This window comes from Pseudorca crassidens, chromosome 6 (genome assembly GCF_039906515.1).
Source record: "Pseudorca crassidens isolate mPseCra1 chromosome 6, mPseCra1.hap1, whole genome shotgun sequence".
NCBI lineage: Eukaryota > Metazoa > Chordata > Mammalia > Artiodactyla > Delphinidae > Pseudorca > Pseudorca crassidens.
This window is the reverse complement of record NC_090301.1, coordinates 71,832,865-71,848,494: the sequence shown is the minus strand read 5'-3', so window position 1 is coordinate 71,848,494 and position 15,630 is coordinate 71,832,865. Positions and strand designations below refer to the sequence as shown.

Here is a 15,630-nt window from a genome sequence, read left to right as displayed (position 1 = left end):
AGTGTCTACAAATGACTACGAAATATAGCTCTTAACTATATTTTAGATTGACTATAAACAATTACAAGCAAATTAGAATGCCTCCTTCCAATTTTTTGGGGCCTTTATTCCCAGCTTTCCCTGTCCTTATGCAGTTTTCTAGATGTAAAAATTTATGAAATAAATGTAGATTCTTGGTATATATGTCATTTACAATAAAATATCTTTTTATCATCTTAATTATAGTAATGAAATTTTCTGTATCAAAATATTACTAATATCCTAATTAAGAAGTTATTTAAATTTCATTCGAAGTTGCAACACTTTTCAATAGCAAAAGTGTTAAATTTAGATTACACTAAATAGCCTAAGATACATAGGGTGAAAATTTTAAATGCATAAAAGGATTATTTTAGGGACTCTAAACGCATAACTGAAAGTATTTCTAGAACTCTATAGCAAAATAACAAAGGTATGAAATGAATTTATTCTATTTTAGAATCATAGAAGTTTAAAAACTAAGCAATGAGTGTGGTAGGAGGATCTGTTATTATAAAGTTTTACAACTTATCAAATTGCCAAACAGGCCATTTTTAAGAGGCCATGTTGCAAAGATGCCTATGTTTCCTGTATTTTATGATTCTACTGGGTCTCTTAGGTGTTTGCTCTGGGCATAATTAGGAGATTACATTTCTTTTCACAGCAACTGTACTTAAATTTCAAAGACATAAATATTCTTTAAGAGACACAGATTTACCTCAGGGTGCAAGAAGAATAAAGTGTAAATAAGATTAATAACATAAGCCATTTATAGAAGACAGATATAAAGAATAAAAGTGATACTATTTTACGTCACATATTGAGCGTGAGTAGAAAAATCAGGGTAATTTTTTTAAAGGACCTATTTTTACATTTAAAATGTAATAATAAATTAAGTTTAAACAAATGAAAAAATTATGAATCCATGATAAAAGAAATCCTTATATTTTAAATTTTTAATAAAATTATATATTATTTATATTATATTTTATTGTATTTTACAGGTATAAATATAAAATACTATTTAAAAAGAGTAAAAATTTCCAGTTATCACATTTTCATAAAATCCACCAAAGTATTACACAAAAGTCTGTACTTACTTTAGATTAACTATCACCAAATATTCTTAGAGTAGCTACTACTATACAAATGTCTCCTAAATTAAAATCAAAATTGTTAATTCTTGAGTCAGATAAGTAGAGATTTTAATACATCTAAATTACATTGATAATAATTCGTTCCAAAATTGTGCATGTATCTTTTAAATGTGTATGACATTTAACATTTTACTGAATAGTTAATATAAAATCATTTTACATGGGGTTTTTTTTGTGCTTTTTTTTGCGGTACGCGGGCGTCTCACTGCTGTGGCCTGTCCCGTTGCGGAGCACAGGCTCCGGACGCACAGGCTCAGCGGCCATGGCTCACGGGTCCAGCCGCTCCGCAGCATGTGGGATCTTCCCGGACCGGGGCACGAACCCGTGTCCCCCGCATCGGCAGGCGGACTCTCAACCACTGGGCCACCAGGGAAGCCCTTACATGTTTTTAAAGACAATTTAATTTTAAAATTGAAATTAAGTACATTATATAAAGTACAATACACAAGTATGTCATATAAGTACATTTATTATATCTTCAACTGAAAAATGGGTTTGTTTAAACAAAACTGTCTACATGAGCAATTCTTTTTATTTTTCACTAAGTAATGATTAGTATAAATATAGGATTATAAAATATTCTCATGACTTGAATCATTGAATGGGTTATACATTTTTTATGCTTGCAAATTATTAGATGATTTCTGAAACCTGAACTACTCTCTTCTATTTTATGGTTTTGTCTCCTAAAGTGCTGACATAGTCATTCTGTAATAGACGCATGTTTAACAACCTTTTGTTGTTTATTGATCCTTGGGGAAACACATATACAAAAGACTCTGTTACGGGTACGACGGTTGATTATTCAGATAATATGAGTAAAATGTTTATAAATTTGTGACTGACACAGTTTGAAGTTTTTATAAATGAAACAGGAGATTTTGAGCTACTTTGTCACACTGCTTAAACCAACCTAAGTTTCCAGTGATTAGTAATAATGAAAGCACAAATATATTAAGACTTGAATTATACTAGGACATAAGCCTTTTTTATTCATGAGGCTAAAGATTATCCTTCCTTACATTATATAATAAAAATATTTATGAACTATGATGATACACTAAAATTAATATAATAATAAGTAAGGTAATTTATATGTCTGAATATTCTTATTAATTATAGATTTATATAAAGGAAAAACTATAGAAATTAGATTCCTAAGTTAGGGAACCAATATAAATTTGGGATGTTTTTAGTGAAAAATAAGTTAACACTAAATCAAAAAGTAAGATCAGGGCTTCCCTGGTGGCGCAGTGGTTGAGAGTCCGCCTGCCGATGCAGGGGACGCGGGGTTCGTGCCCCGGTCCGGGAAGATCCCACATGCCCGGGAAGATCCCACATGCCGCGGAGCGGCTGGGCCCGTGAGCCATGGCTGCTGAGGCTGCGCGTCCGGAGCCTGTGCTCCGCAACGGGAGAGGCCACAGCAGTGGGAGGCCCGCGTACCGCAAAAAAAAAAAAAAAAAAAAAAAAAAAAAGTAAGATCAGTGTAGTGTACACAAAGAAACATAAAAATGGTGTTTGTGTTACCTTTTTGATGACTATGGGAGTTTCTTGGAATAAATTCAGATTTTATAAGAGATTTTTAATTAACAAGGTGAAAGCAATTAATTTTTTAACCTCATAATTCTATAAACATTACCCATAACATCAGCATTTTTGTTTATCTTATTTTTTTCTTCACAACTTAATAATTAAATGTCTAAAGGTATTAAAGTTTAGAATCAAGGGTTACACATAGGCTATTTTAGAATTTTGAGTTGGCCCTGCCTAAGTATCATATGGCTTTAACTTTACAATAAAGTTTGTTCTTTTAACAGTTAATAACAGAAAAAACTGCAGTTGAGCTGTTAGGAGGTAATAAGAGGCAGAATATGAAGCCAAGATGTGCCCATTACTGGCATTACTCTAGTTACATCTCATGCACATTAATAATGAAGAAATGAACAAATAGACATAGGAAGGGTTTGTTAATATTCACGGAGGTGTAAGTTTATGTAAAAGATATGGTGAAAGTTTGGATTATCAGTAAAAATATATGCCTAGTCACTGCTTAACTGTTTATACTGTAAAGATTTCTCTCTCTGATATGATAAAAAGCGTCTTTAATTTTTTTGCTTTTCCTGCAGCATCTAATTTAATGCTGTGTACACAACAGTCTTTTAAGAAATGTAAAAACATACTTAGTTGATTACTAAGATCTATAGGTATCATTCAACAGAGGAACACAATTTAAGATCTGAATAACTGGGGACTTCCCTGGTGGTCCAGTGGTTAAGAAGACTACACAGCTCCCAATGCAGGGGTCGCGGTTTGAACCCTGGTCGGAGGGAACTAGGATCCTGCATACCGCACGGTGTGGCCAAAAAAAAAAAAATCTGAATAACTGGTAAAATTCTCTAGTCCTGTTCACAGGTCTATAGTTATCAGAGGATAAAAACATTTTGAGAATTCAGCTTTACCTATGGGATTCTCTCAAACATCCTGATAAAGGATTATTTGTAACATATGTTGTTGTATTGTTATTTTAAATAATAGTTCCTAAGTGTTTAAAAAAAGAAAACCACCTAGAATAAAGTAAAATGACTTTATTATTATTATATAAAGAAAATTATATAGACAGAAAACATATAATGTACTCTGTTCTGGGAAGGCCTCTTTGATAAGTTAATATTTGACCTATGACTGAACAATAGACAAGAACCACTTGAATATTCAGTGGAAGAACAGCAACAGTAAAGACCCTTTGTTTAGAAATAATAAAAAGACAAAAATGTCTGGATAATAGTACATAAGGTACAAATTGTATGAGGTAAAGTTGGAGAGGTTGGCAGAGGTCAGAGCATGTGGGTCTGATATGTCACTGGTGAGGAATTTGGACTTTATTACTATTGTAATGAGAAGCCACTGGATAGTGTTTATCCAGATATAATCTGGTTTCTTTTTTGAATAGATCACTCCGGCTACTCTGTGGAGAATGCATAGGGAGTGTGCTGAGGAAAGCAAGAATGAAAGCAGGGAAAACAGGTTCTTTAAGTTATTATGCTTTAAGCTGTTACTTTATGTATACATGCATGCACACGTGCGTACACACATATATTTTTGGTTTGATATTTTGGCAGTTTTCTTGCATTTCTTTTCTAATTACTCATGCTTGATACGGGCAGCCCTATCACGAACTTGCATTGCTCCAATGTAGGTGGGTTAATTTTCCTTTAGTTTCTTCTCACTTTATCTGATAATTGTTTTTATATTTCAAAGTACTTCAAATTGAAGAGTATTTTGTATGCTATTCATGTTCCTTTTTTTCTGAGGATGAAGGTAGCTAGAAGAGGGAGAGCTGTACCCGGTTTCTCATATCCCTTTCCGAGTTTTATTGGAAGCAGTGTACCTGATTTCACTCTATCTAGTCAAGGGTATATCCTTTTCCCATGAAAGATGCTCTTGGGTCTTGAGAGATTCTTAGAAGATTTCATTTGAATTATCTTCATTTATCCCATGGTTGCTACCTTCCACTCAATGCAGATCTTACTCACCTCTCTTCAGCAGCTTTTCTTACTCTCCTCCCAGGCCACAGAGCAAATATAAAAAAACCAGTGAGAGAGGTCATGACTTTTGGGCCTTTTGGGTACCTCTTAACCTGAGCATTCACTCCCTCGGATGATCTTATCCTCATTATTCTCTTGGGTGTCCCCTTCTACCAAATCCTAGTACGTCTGGAGATAATGCTCTTGGTTATTTTCATTATTCTGCCTTTCTTTAGCTTTCCTCTCCAAGAGGAAAAATCAGAATAACAAGCCCTGGTTCTTCTTGGTCCTTCTGGTAAGAGGAATACCTGGCAGGGAAGAACTTGACTCTTGAGGGATATTCCAGGTCTTTTCCCTGAGTTATTCCCTCAGTTCCCATCTCTCCAGATAGGAGAAAATTAGGTCGAGCTTTTAGAATTTTAATTAATCCCCTTCCCTACTCTTCCCGCCACTGCATTCAGAAGGGAACAGAGTTCGCAGCCATGCCCAATCCTGGAATCTGTCACCTCTCTCTCTTTCCCTGCCTGTCATTTTTCAGAGATTGTGTTTATAAATCCATGTGTAGATTCCCTTGTTGTGTTAGGTGTAGAGGGTGTCAGTGGCCCTGGATAATTAACAAGTAAGGAAAAAAACACCTACATAGTAATAAATAACTTATTGTGATAAGTAAGTAGGCACTATGTGGTGCCAGGCACCGTTCCAAGAACTTTACACATACGCTCATATAGACACACACCCATTTAATCATAACTACAAACCCTATGAAATAGGAATTAGTATCATCTCCATTTTACAGATGAAAAACCTGAATCGCAGAGAGGTTAAATAACTTGCCCAAGGTCATATAGCTGGAATGTATGAAATTAGAATTCAAATCCTGATCATTTGGTTACAATGTCCAGGTTCCTAAACAATACACATACTGTGCCTTCATATCAGAAATCTGTAATGAGAGTTTAAGCCACAGCTGAGGCTAAAAAACTGAAATATAGGGCACTCAACTTCTAGATCAAATAGTCTCATTTTCATTAATTATTATTTATTAAATGCTTATCCCACTTGATAATCTTATAATCCTACCAGAATCATTTTCTCAATTTTAAAGAAGAAATAACCTGACGAGCTTAAAGCAAGTTGGTTTAGAGCCAGCATAGGTATCTGAGTCTCTGAAACTCCAAAGCCCTGGTTATAATGGCCATACCTCTATTCAACTGCTTTAATTCAGAATGCATTCCTTTGTAACATTTTTTAACCTTTAAGTGATTTCTATTAACATCCATATAAGTTCATTTTGACTTATTGCAATAATTTTCTTATTCTGAAGTATATGGTAAAAGTCTATTTCAAAGATAGTACTTAGGCCTAATTTTACACATAGAATGCTAAAGAGTAATTCTGAGGGCAGAAGTCCATGGCTGAACTGACTGATGTTTGAATTAGGACACATAGGATTTGTCTAGGCATGCCTGTAATTTTGTGAAACTCTAGTCACAGTAAGAAGAATTCATTTTATCCAAATGAATGCCATTCACTATATTTTAAAAAGGTAATTAAAATCTCAGCCAAGGGGCTTCCCTGGTGGCGCAGTGGTTGAGTCCGCCTGCCGGTGCGGGGGACGCGCATTCGTGCCCCTGTCCGGGAAGATCCCACATGCCGCAGAGCGGCTGGGCCCGTGAGCCATGGCCGCTGAGCCTGCGCGTCCGGAGCCTGTGCTCCGCAGCGGGAGAGGCCACAACAGTGAGAGACCCGTGTACCGCAAAAATAAAAAAAATAATAATAAAAAAAATAATAAAAATAAAAAATCTCAGCCAAGAAAATTAACTCATACATTGGAATCCATCCTATGGATTCTTTTATGTTCTAACACTCGGTTACTATCTCTAACCTTTGGTTTGCTTATGTATGAGAGTCGGAAAATCATGACAATCCCTACTCCAAAAAATCTATACTTAGAAGAGCCAATGTTTTAAGAAAAAATATTAATTTATGACAAGATAATATTTTTCCAGAAACATACACTTACTTCTGCTTTTTTACGCGCTTCCATAGCTTTCATAAGCATCATATGTTGTCTCCTTCTCTCTCGTTCCTATTAGGCCAGATAAAATTAGGAATATAACTCAACCATAGTTAATAGTTTGATTTTCAAATGGAAAAACAAAACAAAACAGAACAAAAAAACTCGGTATAGCATGTTTAGCATTTATAGACAAGTCACAGTAAATACTAAATATAAGACAAGAATGGCCAGTCTGTGCATGTTTTAGTTCAGGTTTAGAAAGCAAATACAAGAACAATCAAAAGCAAAAAGGTAAAGCAATGAACATGGAGACAGTGTAAACAGAAGCATACAAGGTTTACTTATGGTCAGTTGTGATGCTCCTTCAAAAGCTGGCAGAACAAAAAGCATAATGGTTGGCTGGAACAGGTCAGTTACCTTACATCTGCTATTAGAAAAACCACAAATATGTACTACAGCCAATTAAACCAAAGGTTGTGCTGTTCTTAAATTTTTAGATCAGGTAGAAATTGATTTATATTCACTTTCACTTCATGGTTTTAGAATTAGTTATTTTTATTTCAAGTACACTATCATTTTGTAAATCCAATAAGCCACCGACAAATTAGAAAGTTTTTTTCAAGCTGTTATAGGCATGATTCATATAACAACATCAATGAAATGGGATATTCCTGTTTACTGATGTCTGCCACTTGATGCACTATTTAAAGCCACAAAAGCTGCACCATGGGCGCGTAAGTGGAATCTAAAAGGCACAGTGTGAAAATAAGGTAAGCATTAGCTTACTTCGATAGTCTCATTTTACTTTAAAATAAAAAAGTCACATAGCTATAGTACTGAATCATTCTTTTTGATTAAATATACGTGGTTCCCCCAAAGGGATATTTCTAAAAATTTCTAAAATTTGTCCATAAAACCAGAATATATTTCATATTCTCTCATCAACCTAACTCAAAATTCCCATTGTATTCAATGGCAGTTTTGCATCTAGAATGATGGGAGAATATGGGTCATAGTCGTATCTAATTGGATAGTGATCCAACTTTCACTGTGACATCAGTAACGTAAACTTTTAGACAGCAGCCTTATATAAGGCCTGCCCAATTCAATTGAAAATCTTGGAAATGTACCATATTTCTTTATAGACAGACAAGCAGATGTATGCAATGCACTGTGCTGTAAAGCCATGCAGCAGTATGTAATATGACAGCAGCCAGTGCTACACTTTATGCATTGCTATGACAACCATATCACAACCAAATCACAATGCGGTGTTAGATGTACAGAAATAAACATACCCATACCATATCTAGTCTATGCCTCTCCAACTCCTGGTAGAAAGAGTTGGCACAACATTATGAAACAGAAATCACAGAGTCATGAAACCAATTTTTAACCCCCCGAAAGACACCAATCCCAAAACCAGGAATTTAAGCAGGAATTATACTGGAACTTTTAAACAAAATATCTTGAAGATTTTTCCAAAAATAGATTTAAGAAAAATTATAAAATGTACATTTCGACAACTGTATAACTATGTGTCTACAGACCTGATGCTTTAGAAGAACAGCTTGTTGTCTTCTCATTTCTTTTTCCTTAAAAATAAGAAACTTTTAAGATGGATTTTTAGGGAAAATTTAGAACATGCAACAAGTATTAGAAGTTCCTTTTCTGAGATTCTATAGTCTTCCATTAGGTTGAACCATATGAAACTGCAAACATCCAATAATTTTTTACTTATGTAGTGGCAACTTCATATGGTTCTACCTAATATATAAAAACTGTAGGACAGGAGCAAGGATCCTTATTCAGTAGACATTTAGAGTTAAGATTCAGTGACCTAATAGTAAACACACTTCAATGACCCATTCACTGAACTGACTAGCTAGATAGAGCATATCAGATAAAACTGGCACTAAAAAAAAAAAAAAAAAAAGAAAACATAATGAAGCAACCCTCAAATCTAGCTAATTAAAACTCTCTCCACTCTGAATATAAATCCCTAAATACACTCTGGGATTAACAGCATCTATATCATTTCCATCACTGTGTAGGAATGAAAGTGACAAGAGAAAAGGAATCAGCTGGAGATTTTTATGTCCACCTATGATTGAGGGCACCATCCCAAAGGGGTAGGGCTTAATCCAAACAGTTCTGGGAATGTCACCAATTTGAATCTTTTTATAAAGATAAAATACGGATTAATTAATATTAAGGGCAGCCATTTTGAAAAGGAGTAGAAATTTAAAGAACAAAGTAAGAGAGTCTATGTAGAAAAAGGTAACAAACAGTTCCCTGGTTTTATAAGATATAGCTGTAGTGGCTGTTTCTTGAACCAGTAGGACCACATGGCTGCCCAATTTCAGTAAATAACTATCAGAAAAAATGGAAGGTAGGGGTGTAATGTGTGTCGGGGTGGAGGCTGGTGGGGGAGTGAGGGTCCAACTCTCTTATGTTTCACGCCAGAAAATCAAAACCAAAACATCCCCAAACAACACATCAAGTTACAATATGTAACAATGGCTACTTTTATTATTGGTAAATTAGAGCTGATAAAGTTAGGTTTTTGTTTCTGTAGGCTTTTCACTTTTTAATAGTTAAAACAGTTATTAGACATTAACAAAGAGAACGTTATAATCTAAGGAGAGAATCGGATTTGGAACACATTTTGAAACTTAAACATAAATGATACAAAATAGCTCTGGGGAGATCTTATCCATCAAAACTATATACAGGTATTATGCAATAGTTTGCATTTCTGATTTGGTCTGCTATTTAAAGAGCTCAAAGTATCACATATAACCTGTATAACGAAATATAAAAATATACATACAATATACATACAATAAAAACACACACTATACACATGTTTTATCTGTGCTAAACATTTTTTTAGATAGTCATTTTGAGGAGGGCTTTTTTTTAATACAATTGATACTGGTATAATATACAGTTTTTATTTTTGAAAAATGAAAACTGATTCTCATCTAAACTAACCTTTATTCGTTTCTCGGCCTCCAATAATTTGGCATTTGCTGCTTCTTCCTTCTTTTTCTTTTTTGCCTGTGCATGCAAAACAGGTCTCAAAGTCATGCAACAGCACCACTGCAACTTGAAAGTAATCTATGACTTGAAAATGGAGCTACATGCCTCACAGGTACAAAACAACATGGAACATATATGTAAACAATTACAGATTTTCCCACAGTTAATATTGTACTTAACATACTAATTTCATTTCTAATGTATAGATTAGCATTAAGATATAAAAAATTCTTAAATTCATAAGCGTATGTCAGCTTTTCTTGACTTCTTCAAACTCTATTAAAAGTCTGAAATAATTGAGTGTTTATTATTTTACATTAAAACTTAATCACAGAAAAATTTTATGTAATTTTTCCTTTTTTTTCTGATTTTTAAAAGTAAAAAATGATCATAAAAAATTTAGAAGATGGGATAGATTTTAACTGATAATAAAAGTTACTTAAATAATAAATCAGTAACACATTTAAAAATGAACATGTCTATTTGGATTTTTTTAATACTTGAAATTTGAGATAAAGTAATCCATTACTCAGCTGATATAAATGAAACACATTAAATCTGATTTTCTCTAGCTGTATATTGTGATTAAATTCAAGGTTTTTTAGAAAGATAGAATGGAAACTTATAATCTTTCATGAAGTACATTTTGAATATCAAGGTCATGATACCAAATCTGAGCGTCATAATGTTAAAGTCATTAATTATCTAGTAGTTTGATAACTATCCAGTAGCTATTGTTAATTTACTTGAAGGTAGGAGTACTTTTGATTTGAATTTTTTAAATTAATTTGAAATGGATAAGGAAACATGTGTATATTTCTAGAAGGAATAATCATGTAACATAGAACACTTCAGCTATTTGACACCCTCAGGGAATAAATCGTTTATACCAAGAGTTTCCTGAATAGCTGGGAGGTTATAGCAATTCTGAACATTAAAAGTTTATTTTCACTATTTTGGATGGAAATAGTTTTGAGATATATACTGCTTAGACACACTACGCTAAATATAATTTGGCTTTTTCTTGATGACTTGGGGCAATTATTCTGAACATCAGTTATTATACTGTACAGTTCCACAGAGTAATGCCTTTCAGCTGCTAAGGTGTTGAAAATTGCTTGCTATTCAACTAAAAGATTACAGACTCTTGGTAGGCTTTTGAATTCCTATACATGCTGGTTGGAGTTTTTCTGTATTTTCCCTTGCTATCTTGTGGCTATTATTTTACTGATTCCAATATATGTCCTCTAGTCCTATTCCATCAGCTTGTGGGGAAGCAGGGTATATTAGAAGCCAAAAAAACAAGCTGATTAAACTGTTTCTACGTTTAAAATTTACTTTCACTCTTGTAATGTTTTATTTCTAAATTAAAAGTAAATATCTGACTATAAGTCCTAATGAGTTTTCTAAAAGTAAAGAACACGAGTTTCAGCACATGAACCTTATGACACCTATACTGGCTGTTCAGAGGTTTCCCTGTTTTCTTCTTCTCTTTTGTCTTATTTCCTGGGTTGTTAGGATTAGATGAGTCTGCTAAATAAGGATCAGATAAGGTCTTACTCTATGCATTATGTTTAAAGAGAGTTTCTGATGGACATATTAATTTGTATAAGTGACAGAATATGTAGGTAAGATTTTTATTTTGGGAGACTTTAAAATATATGACTATATTACTTTAATCATATCACATTTAAGAATTCTACCTCTAGAATTTGCTGGGCTCGAAGCTCTTTTTCCATTCTGATTTGTTGTATTCTCTTAATTTTTTCCTGTAGAAAAAATTATAATAATTTAAGATAATAAAATAAACTAAATATCTAGGTGAAAAGTATTTAAGTCAAATCAAATAAGTTAAGATATAAATACAGAGTTACCAAAGGTTGCCCATGGTGGATGTAAAACTTGTTTAGTTTAACATCATATATAAGTTCATGTCAAATTAATATGACTTTATAAAATTTCTCAAAACAATTTGTAAAATACAAATGCTAAATATGTATACAGAAACTACATAAACTAAACTCATTTAGCCTGTGAATTTTTATAAGTATCTGCAGTTACAATTATACTTAGTTTTAAATAAAAACAGGACAGAAAAGTAGAAAAATAATGTATCAGGAGTGAGAAAACCTAAGGCTAGTCCTGAGTTACTGTCATTCATACGATGATCTTGAGCAAAGAATAACTACTCTTGTATAAAATGGGGAGAGGTGTTTGCCCTCTCTCACTATGTCATGAATAAACTAAAAATGCTTAAAAAAGTGTGTGGCAGGGGCTTCCCTGGTGGCACAGTGGTTAAGAATCCGCCTGCCAATGCAGGGGACCCGGGTTCAAGCCCTGGTCTGGGAAGACCCCCACATGCCGCAGAGCAGCTAAGCCCGTGTGCCATAACTACTGAGCCTGCGCTCTAGAGTCCGCGAGCCACAACTACTGAGGCCCGCGTGCCTAGAGCCCGTGCTCCGCAATGAGAGAAGCCACTGCAATGAGAAGCCCGTGCACTGCAACGGAAAGTAGCCCCCGCTCACCGCAACTAGAGAAAGCCCGCGGGCAGCAACGAAGACCCACCGCAGCCAAAATAAATAAATTTATAATAAAAAAAAAAGTGTGTGGTGCCACACAACTGTAATCGATTATCATTAACAATTTCCATACTATAATTTCTTACTTCACATGATAATATTACATTGCTTTTCTTTTTTTTCTTTTTTTGCGGTACGCGGGCCCCTCACCGTTGTGGCCTCTCCCATTGCGGAGCACAGGCTCCGGACGCGCAGGCTCAGCGGCCATGGCTCACGGGCCCAGACGCTCCGCGGCATGTGGGATCTTCGCGGACCGGGGCACGAACCCGTGTCCCTTGCATCGGCAGGCGGACTCTCAACCACTGTGCCACCAGGGAAGCCCTACATTGCTTTTAACTACTACAATAAGCCAAATTCAGAAATAATCTGTAATATTATTTTTAAAAGGCTTAATTACAATTGAACATTCTAGAGAATGATTCCAATGGCATAATTGGTGTTCACATTGTTTAAATTTAATGTACTAGTTATTGTTTTAGAATTCAGTGATTAAAGTTTGATAAAACTTTACATTTTGATTTAAAAACATTATCTCATATGCTATCAGCACAATGTTAACAATTTCATGTTCAGAAACCCCTTTGAAAGTCCCAAACTGGTACTCAATAATAATACATCGTTTGCCCCCAAACACCCCAATTTTCCTACTAGCAAATTGCATTTGTCGTAGGATTTCCAGAGCGAACACATTTTATACTGCTTAATGTTATAATACCTGTTCCAATTTCCAGATGCTAGCTGTACCTTTGCAAGCTATACTTTAACGTTTTTAAACATTTCTTTTTATGTACACTGATGTTATTGATCTCAATATATACATACATAGACATACATAGACATATATATACACACACACATATATATGGTAGTGGTGTCATTAGCATTAGTAGAGATAAACATTATTTATAAGTTATTATAATACAGATTCACTTTATAATATTGGGTATCCAACCCCTCAACTGGGCACTCTACATAAAATATCTTATTGATCATGAAAAGAGTTGAAATTATCTTCTTTTTACCTAATAGAAAGCTAAAGTTCCTAGAGAGTAAATATTTTGCCTTAAATCAAATAGTAAATACAGAGCCTTGGTCACATTCCAATGCTTTTGTTCCTTCTGCTTCATAATAATGCTTCTGTAAGCTTCCAGAATATTGTCTTGAGGACTATCTGGTGATACTGGCCTACTAGGTGGAAAAAATAATCCAGAAGCACATGCTACTATTTTATTCTAGATCTAAAGCTGACTTTAAAATAGGCATTATGTAACTGACTATGTGAGTAGACCTAAGCTATACTTTGATTCACTTTGTTGGCAATAAGGAATAAGTCAGACTGTATTCTGAAACTAGCCTCAGATAAATATCTTGACAAAACTCTATGATCAGCTCATTTGTATTAACGTTGCTGAAACGTTGGTACTCCAATGCTTTTTTATTTTTTAACATCTTTATTGGAGTATAACTGCTTTACAATGGTGTGCTAGTTTCTGCTTTATAACAAAGTGTATCAGCTATACAGATACATATATCCCCATATCTCCTCCCTCTTGCATCTCCCTCCCACACTCCCTATCCCACCCCTCTAGGTGGTCACAAAGCACAGAGCTGAGCTCCCTGTGCTATGCAGCTGATTTTTTGATGAGCATGTATATTTAGGTTGTAGCCACTTCAAGACTTTAGGGTCACAAAGCTGAATTTAAAGTGCTGATAAGATTTGATGGATCTCTAGCCATTAGGAAATAGGATGAGCTATAAAAAGGTATAATATTTAGAAACAATAGTATTTCACTTGAAAATGAAACATAAACTTATTTTTATATATATGTGATATACAGTAAATATTTATATTTTAACAAAGGCATTCATTAGACTAGATATTTATAAGTCAATCTTACAGTGTCTTTAGCAGTGACAATTAACAAACTATTTGGAATTAACAAACTAAAGGAATTCAAGTTTACTGCTGACTACTTTAAATTACGGTAAAAGAGTTTAGTATGCAGTTTGGTGTTTTATATCATCTTTTAAAAAGTGAGCATTTGCTTTGTGCCAGGCACTGTTGCATGTACTTTACATTTATCACCTCATTTAATCTTCAGATAATGCAGTTATTTTCTTTCACAGTGGAGGAAACAGAGACTTAGAGGTTGAGAAATTCATCTAAGGTTACAAAATTCTTAAGTAGCAGAGCCCATATTCAACTCTTACAGTCTGCCTGACTGTAAACTAAATTCTGAATCCCAATTCCATATCAACTCTTTCTAATCATACTGCTTTAGTCAATACTGGAAAGAACCTTCGAGACAGCCACATCAAATCCAATCCAAGCCATTTATTTAGCAGCTATTTATATAATAACACAATTGGCTTCATTTCATACTCAGAAATAACTACTTGCCATTTAAAAATTTTTTAAAGAATATTAGTTATCCCCATTTCCTTTCTGCTTTAATGATTACAGTGAATATATGGAGATGGGAGAGTAGTGTACACATTCCCATCTTCAATAAAGTTGAATATCTTGTCATATAATACTTTACCTGTAAGAATTTTAAAATTACTTTATTTACCTATACTTAATTTTGAAAACTACACACAGGAGAGGTACTGTAGATATACAACAGAATGCTGCTGAAATGATGCTTTTTTCATTGTTTGCACTGTAGTTGGCTCTCCTTATCTGCAGGTTCTGTATCCATGGACTCTACCAACCATGGATCAAAGATAAATTAGAAAAAAAATTTTTCAGGAAGTTCCTAAAAGCAAAACTTGAATTTGCCCCATGCTGGCAACTATTTACATAGCCTTCACATTGTATTAGGTATTACAAATAATCAAGAGATGATTTAAAGTATACAGGAAGATGTGCATAGGTTATATGCAAATACTACACCATTTTACATAAGGGACTTGCATCTGTGGATTTTGGTATCCATGGGGGTCCTGGAACCGATCCCTTGTGGATACTGAGAGACGACTGCAGTAATTTTTTAGTAACTCTGAAAGCAATCACAAGCAATGGAGGCAAGCCTTATTCTATATAACTTGAATTTAATTTTTTACTAGTATTTTACATGTTTTAGGACAACAACTTTTCTTATTAAAATTTGAATATTTAAGGAATATCCTTCATTTACTAATACATTAATTTAAAAAGTTTGAAAGTTATTCATGATGTCAACTTATATTCAAAGTCTATCAGGATATTAAAAGTACTTATACAAAATTTACTGTTTGGTAAGCAATTTTTTTTTTTTTTTTTTTGCAGTACGCGGGCCTCTCAC

The 15,630-nt window shown here is 34.1% G+C and overlaps 1 protein-coding gene across 28 annotated transcripts in view; it reads right to left on the bottom strand.

The window, feature by feature from the left end:
- Nucleotides 1-15,630, bottom strand: part of BAZ2B (bromodomain adjacent to zinc finger domain 2B) — a 385,223-nt gene that overhangs the window by 60,878 nt on the left and 308,715 nt on the right. For 22 of the 28 annotated variants that reach the window (XM_067741804.1, XM_067741805.1, XM_067741777.1 and 19 more), the window contains 5 exons: nt 11,468-11,533; nt 9,717-9,782; nt 8,270-8,314; nt 8,018-8,050; nt 6,723-6,788 (listed from right to left, as the gene is read on the bottom strand). In XM_067741804.1, the coding sequence (XP_067597905.1) occupies nt 6,723-6,788; nt 8,018-8,050; nt 8,270-8,314; nt 9,717-9,782; nt 11,468-11,533 (276 nt within the window). The remainder of the gene's footprint in view (nt 1-6,722; nt 6,789-8,017; nt 8,051-8,269; nt 8,315-9,716; nt 9,783-11,467; nt 11,534-15,630) is intronic. The other 6 variants (XM_067741788.1, XM_067741792.1, XM_067741797.1 and 3 more) reach the window with 1 other exon arrangement.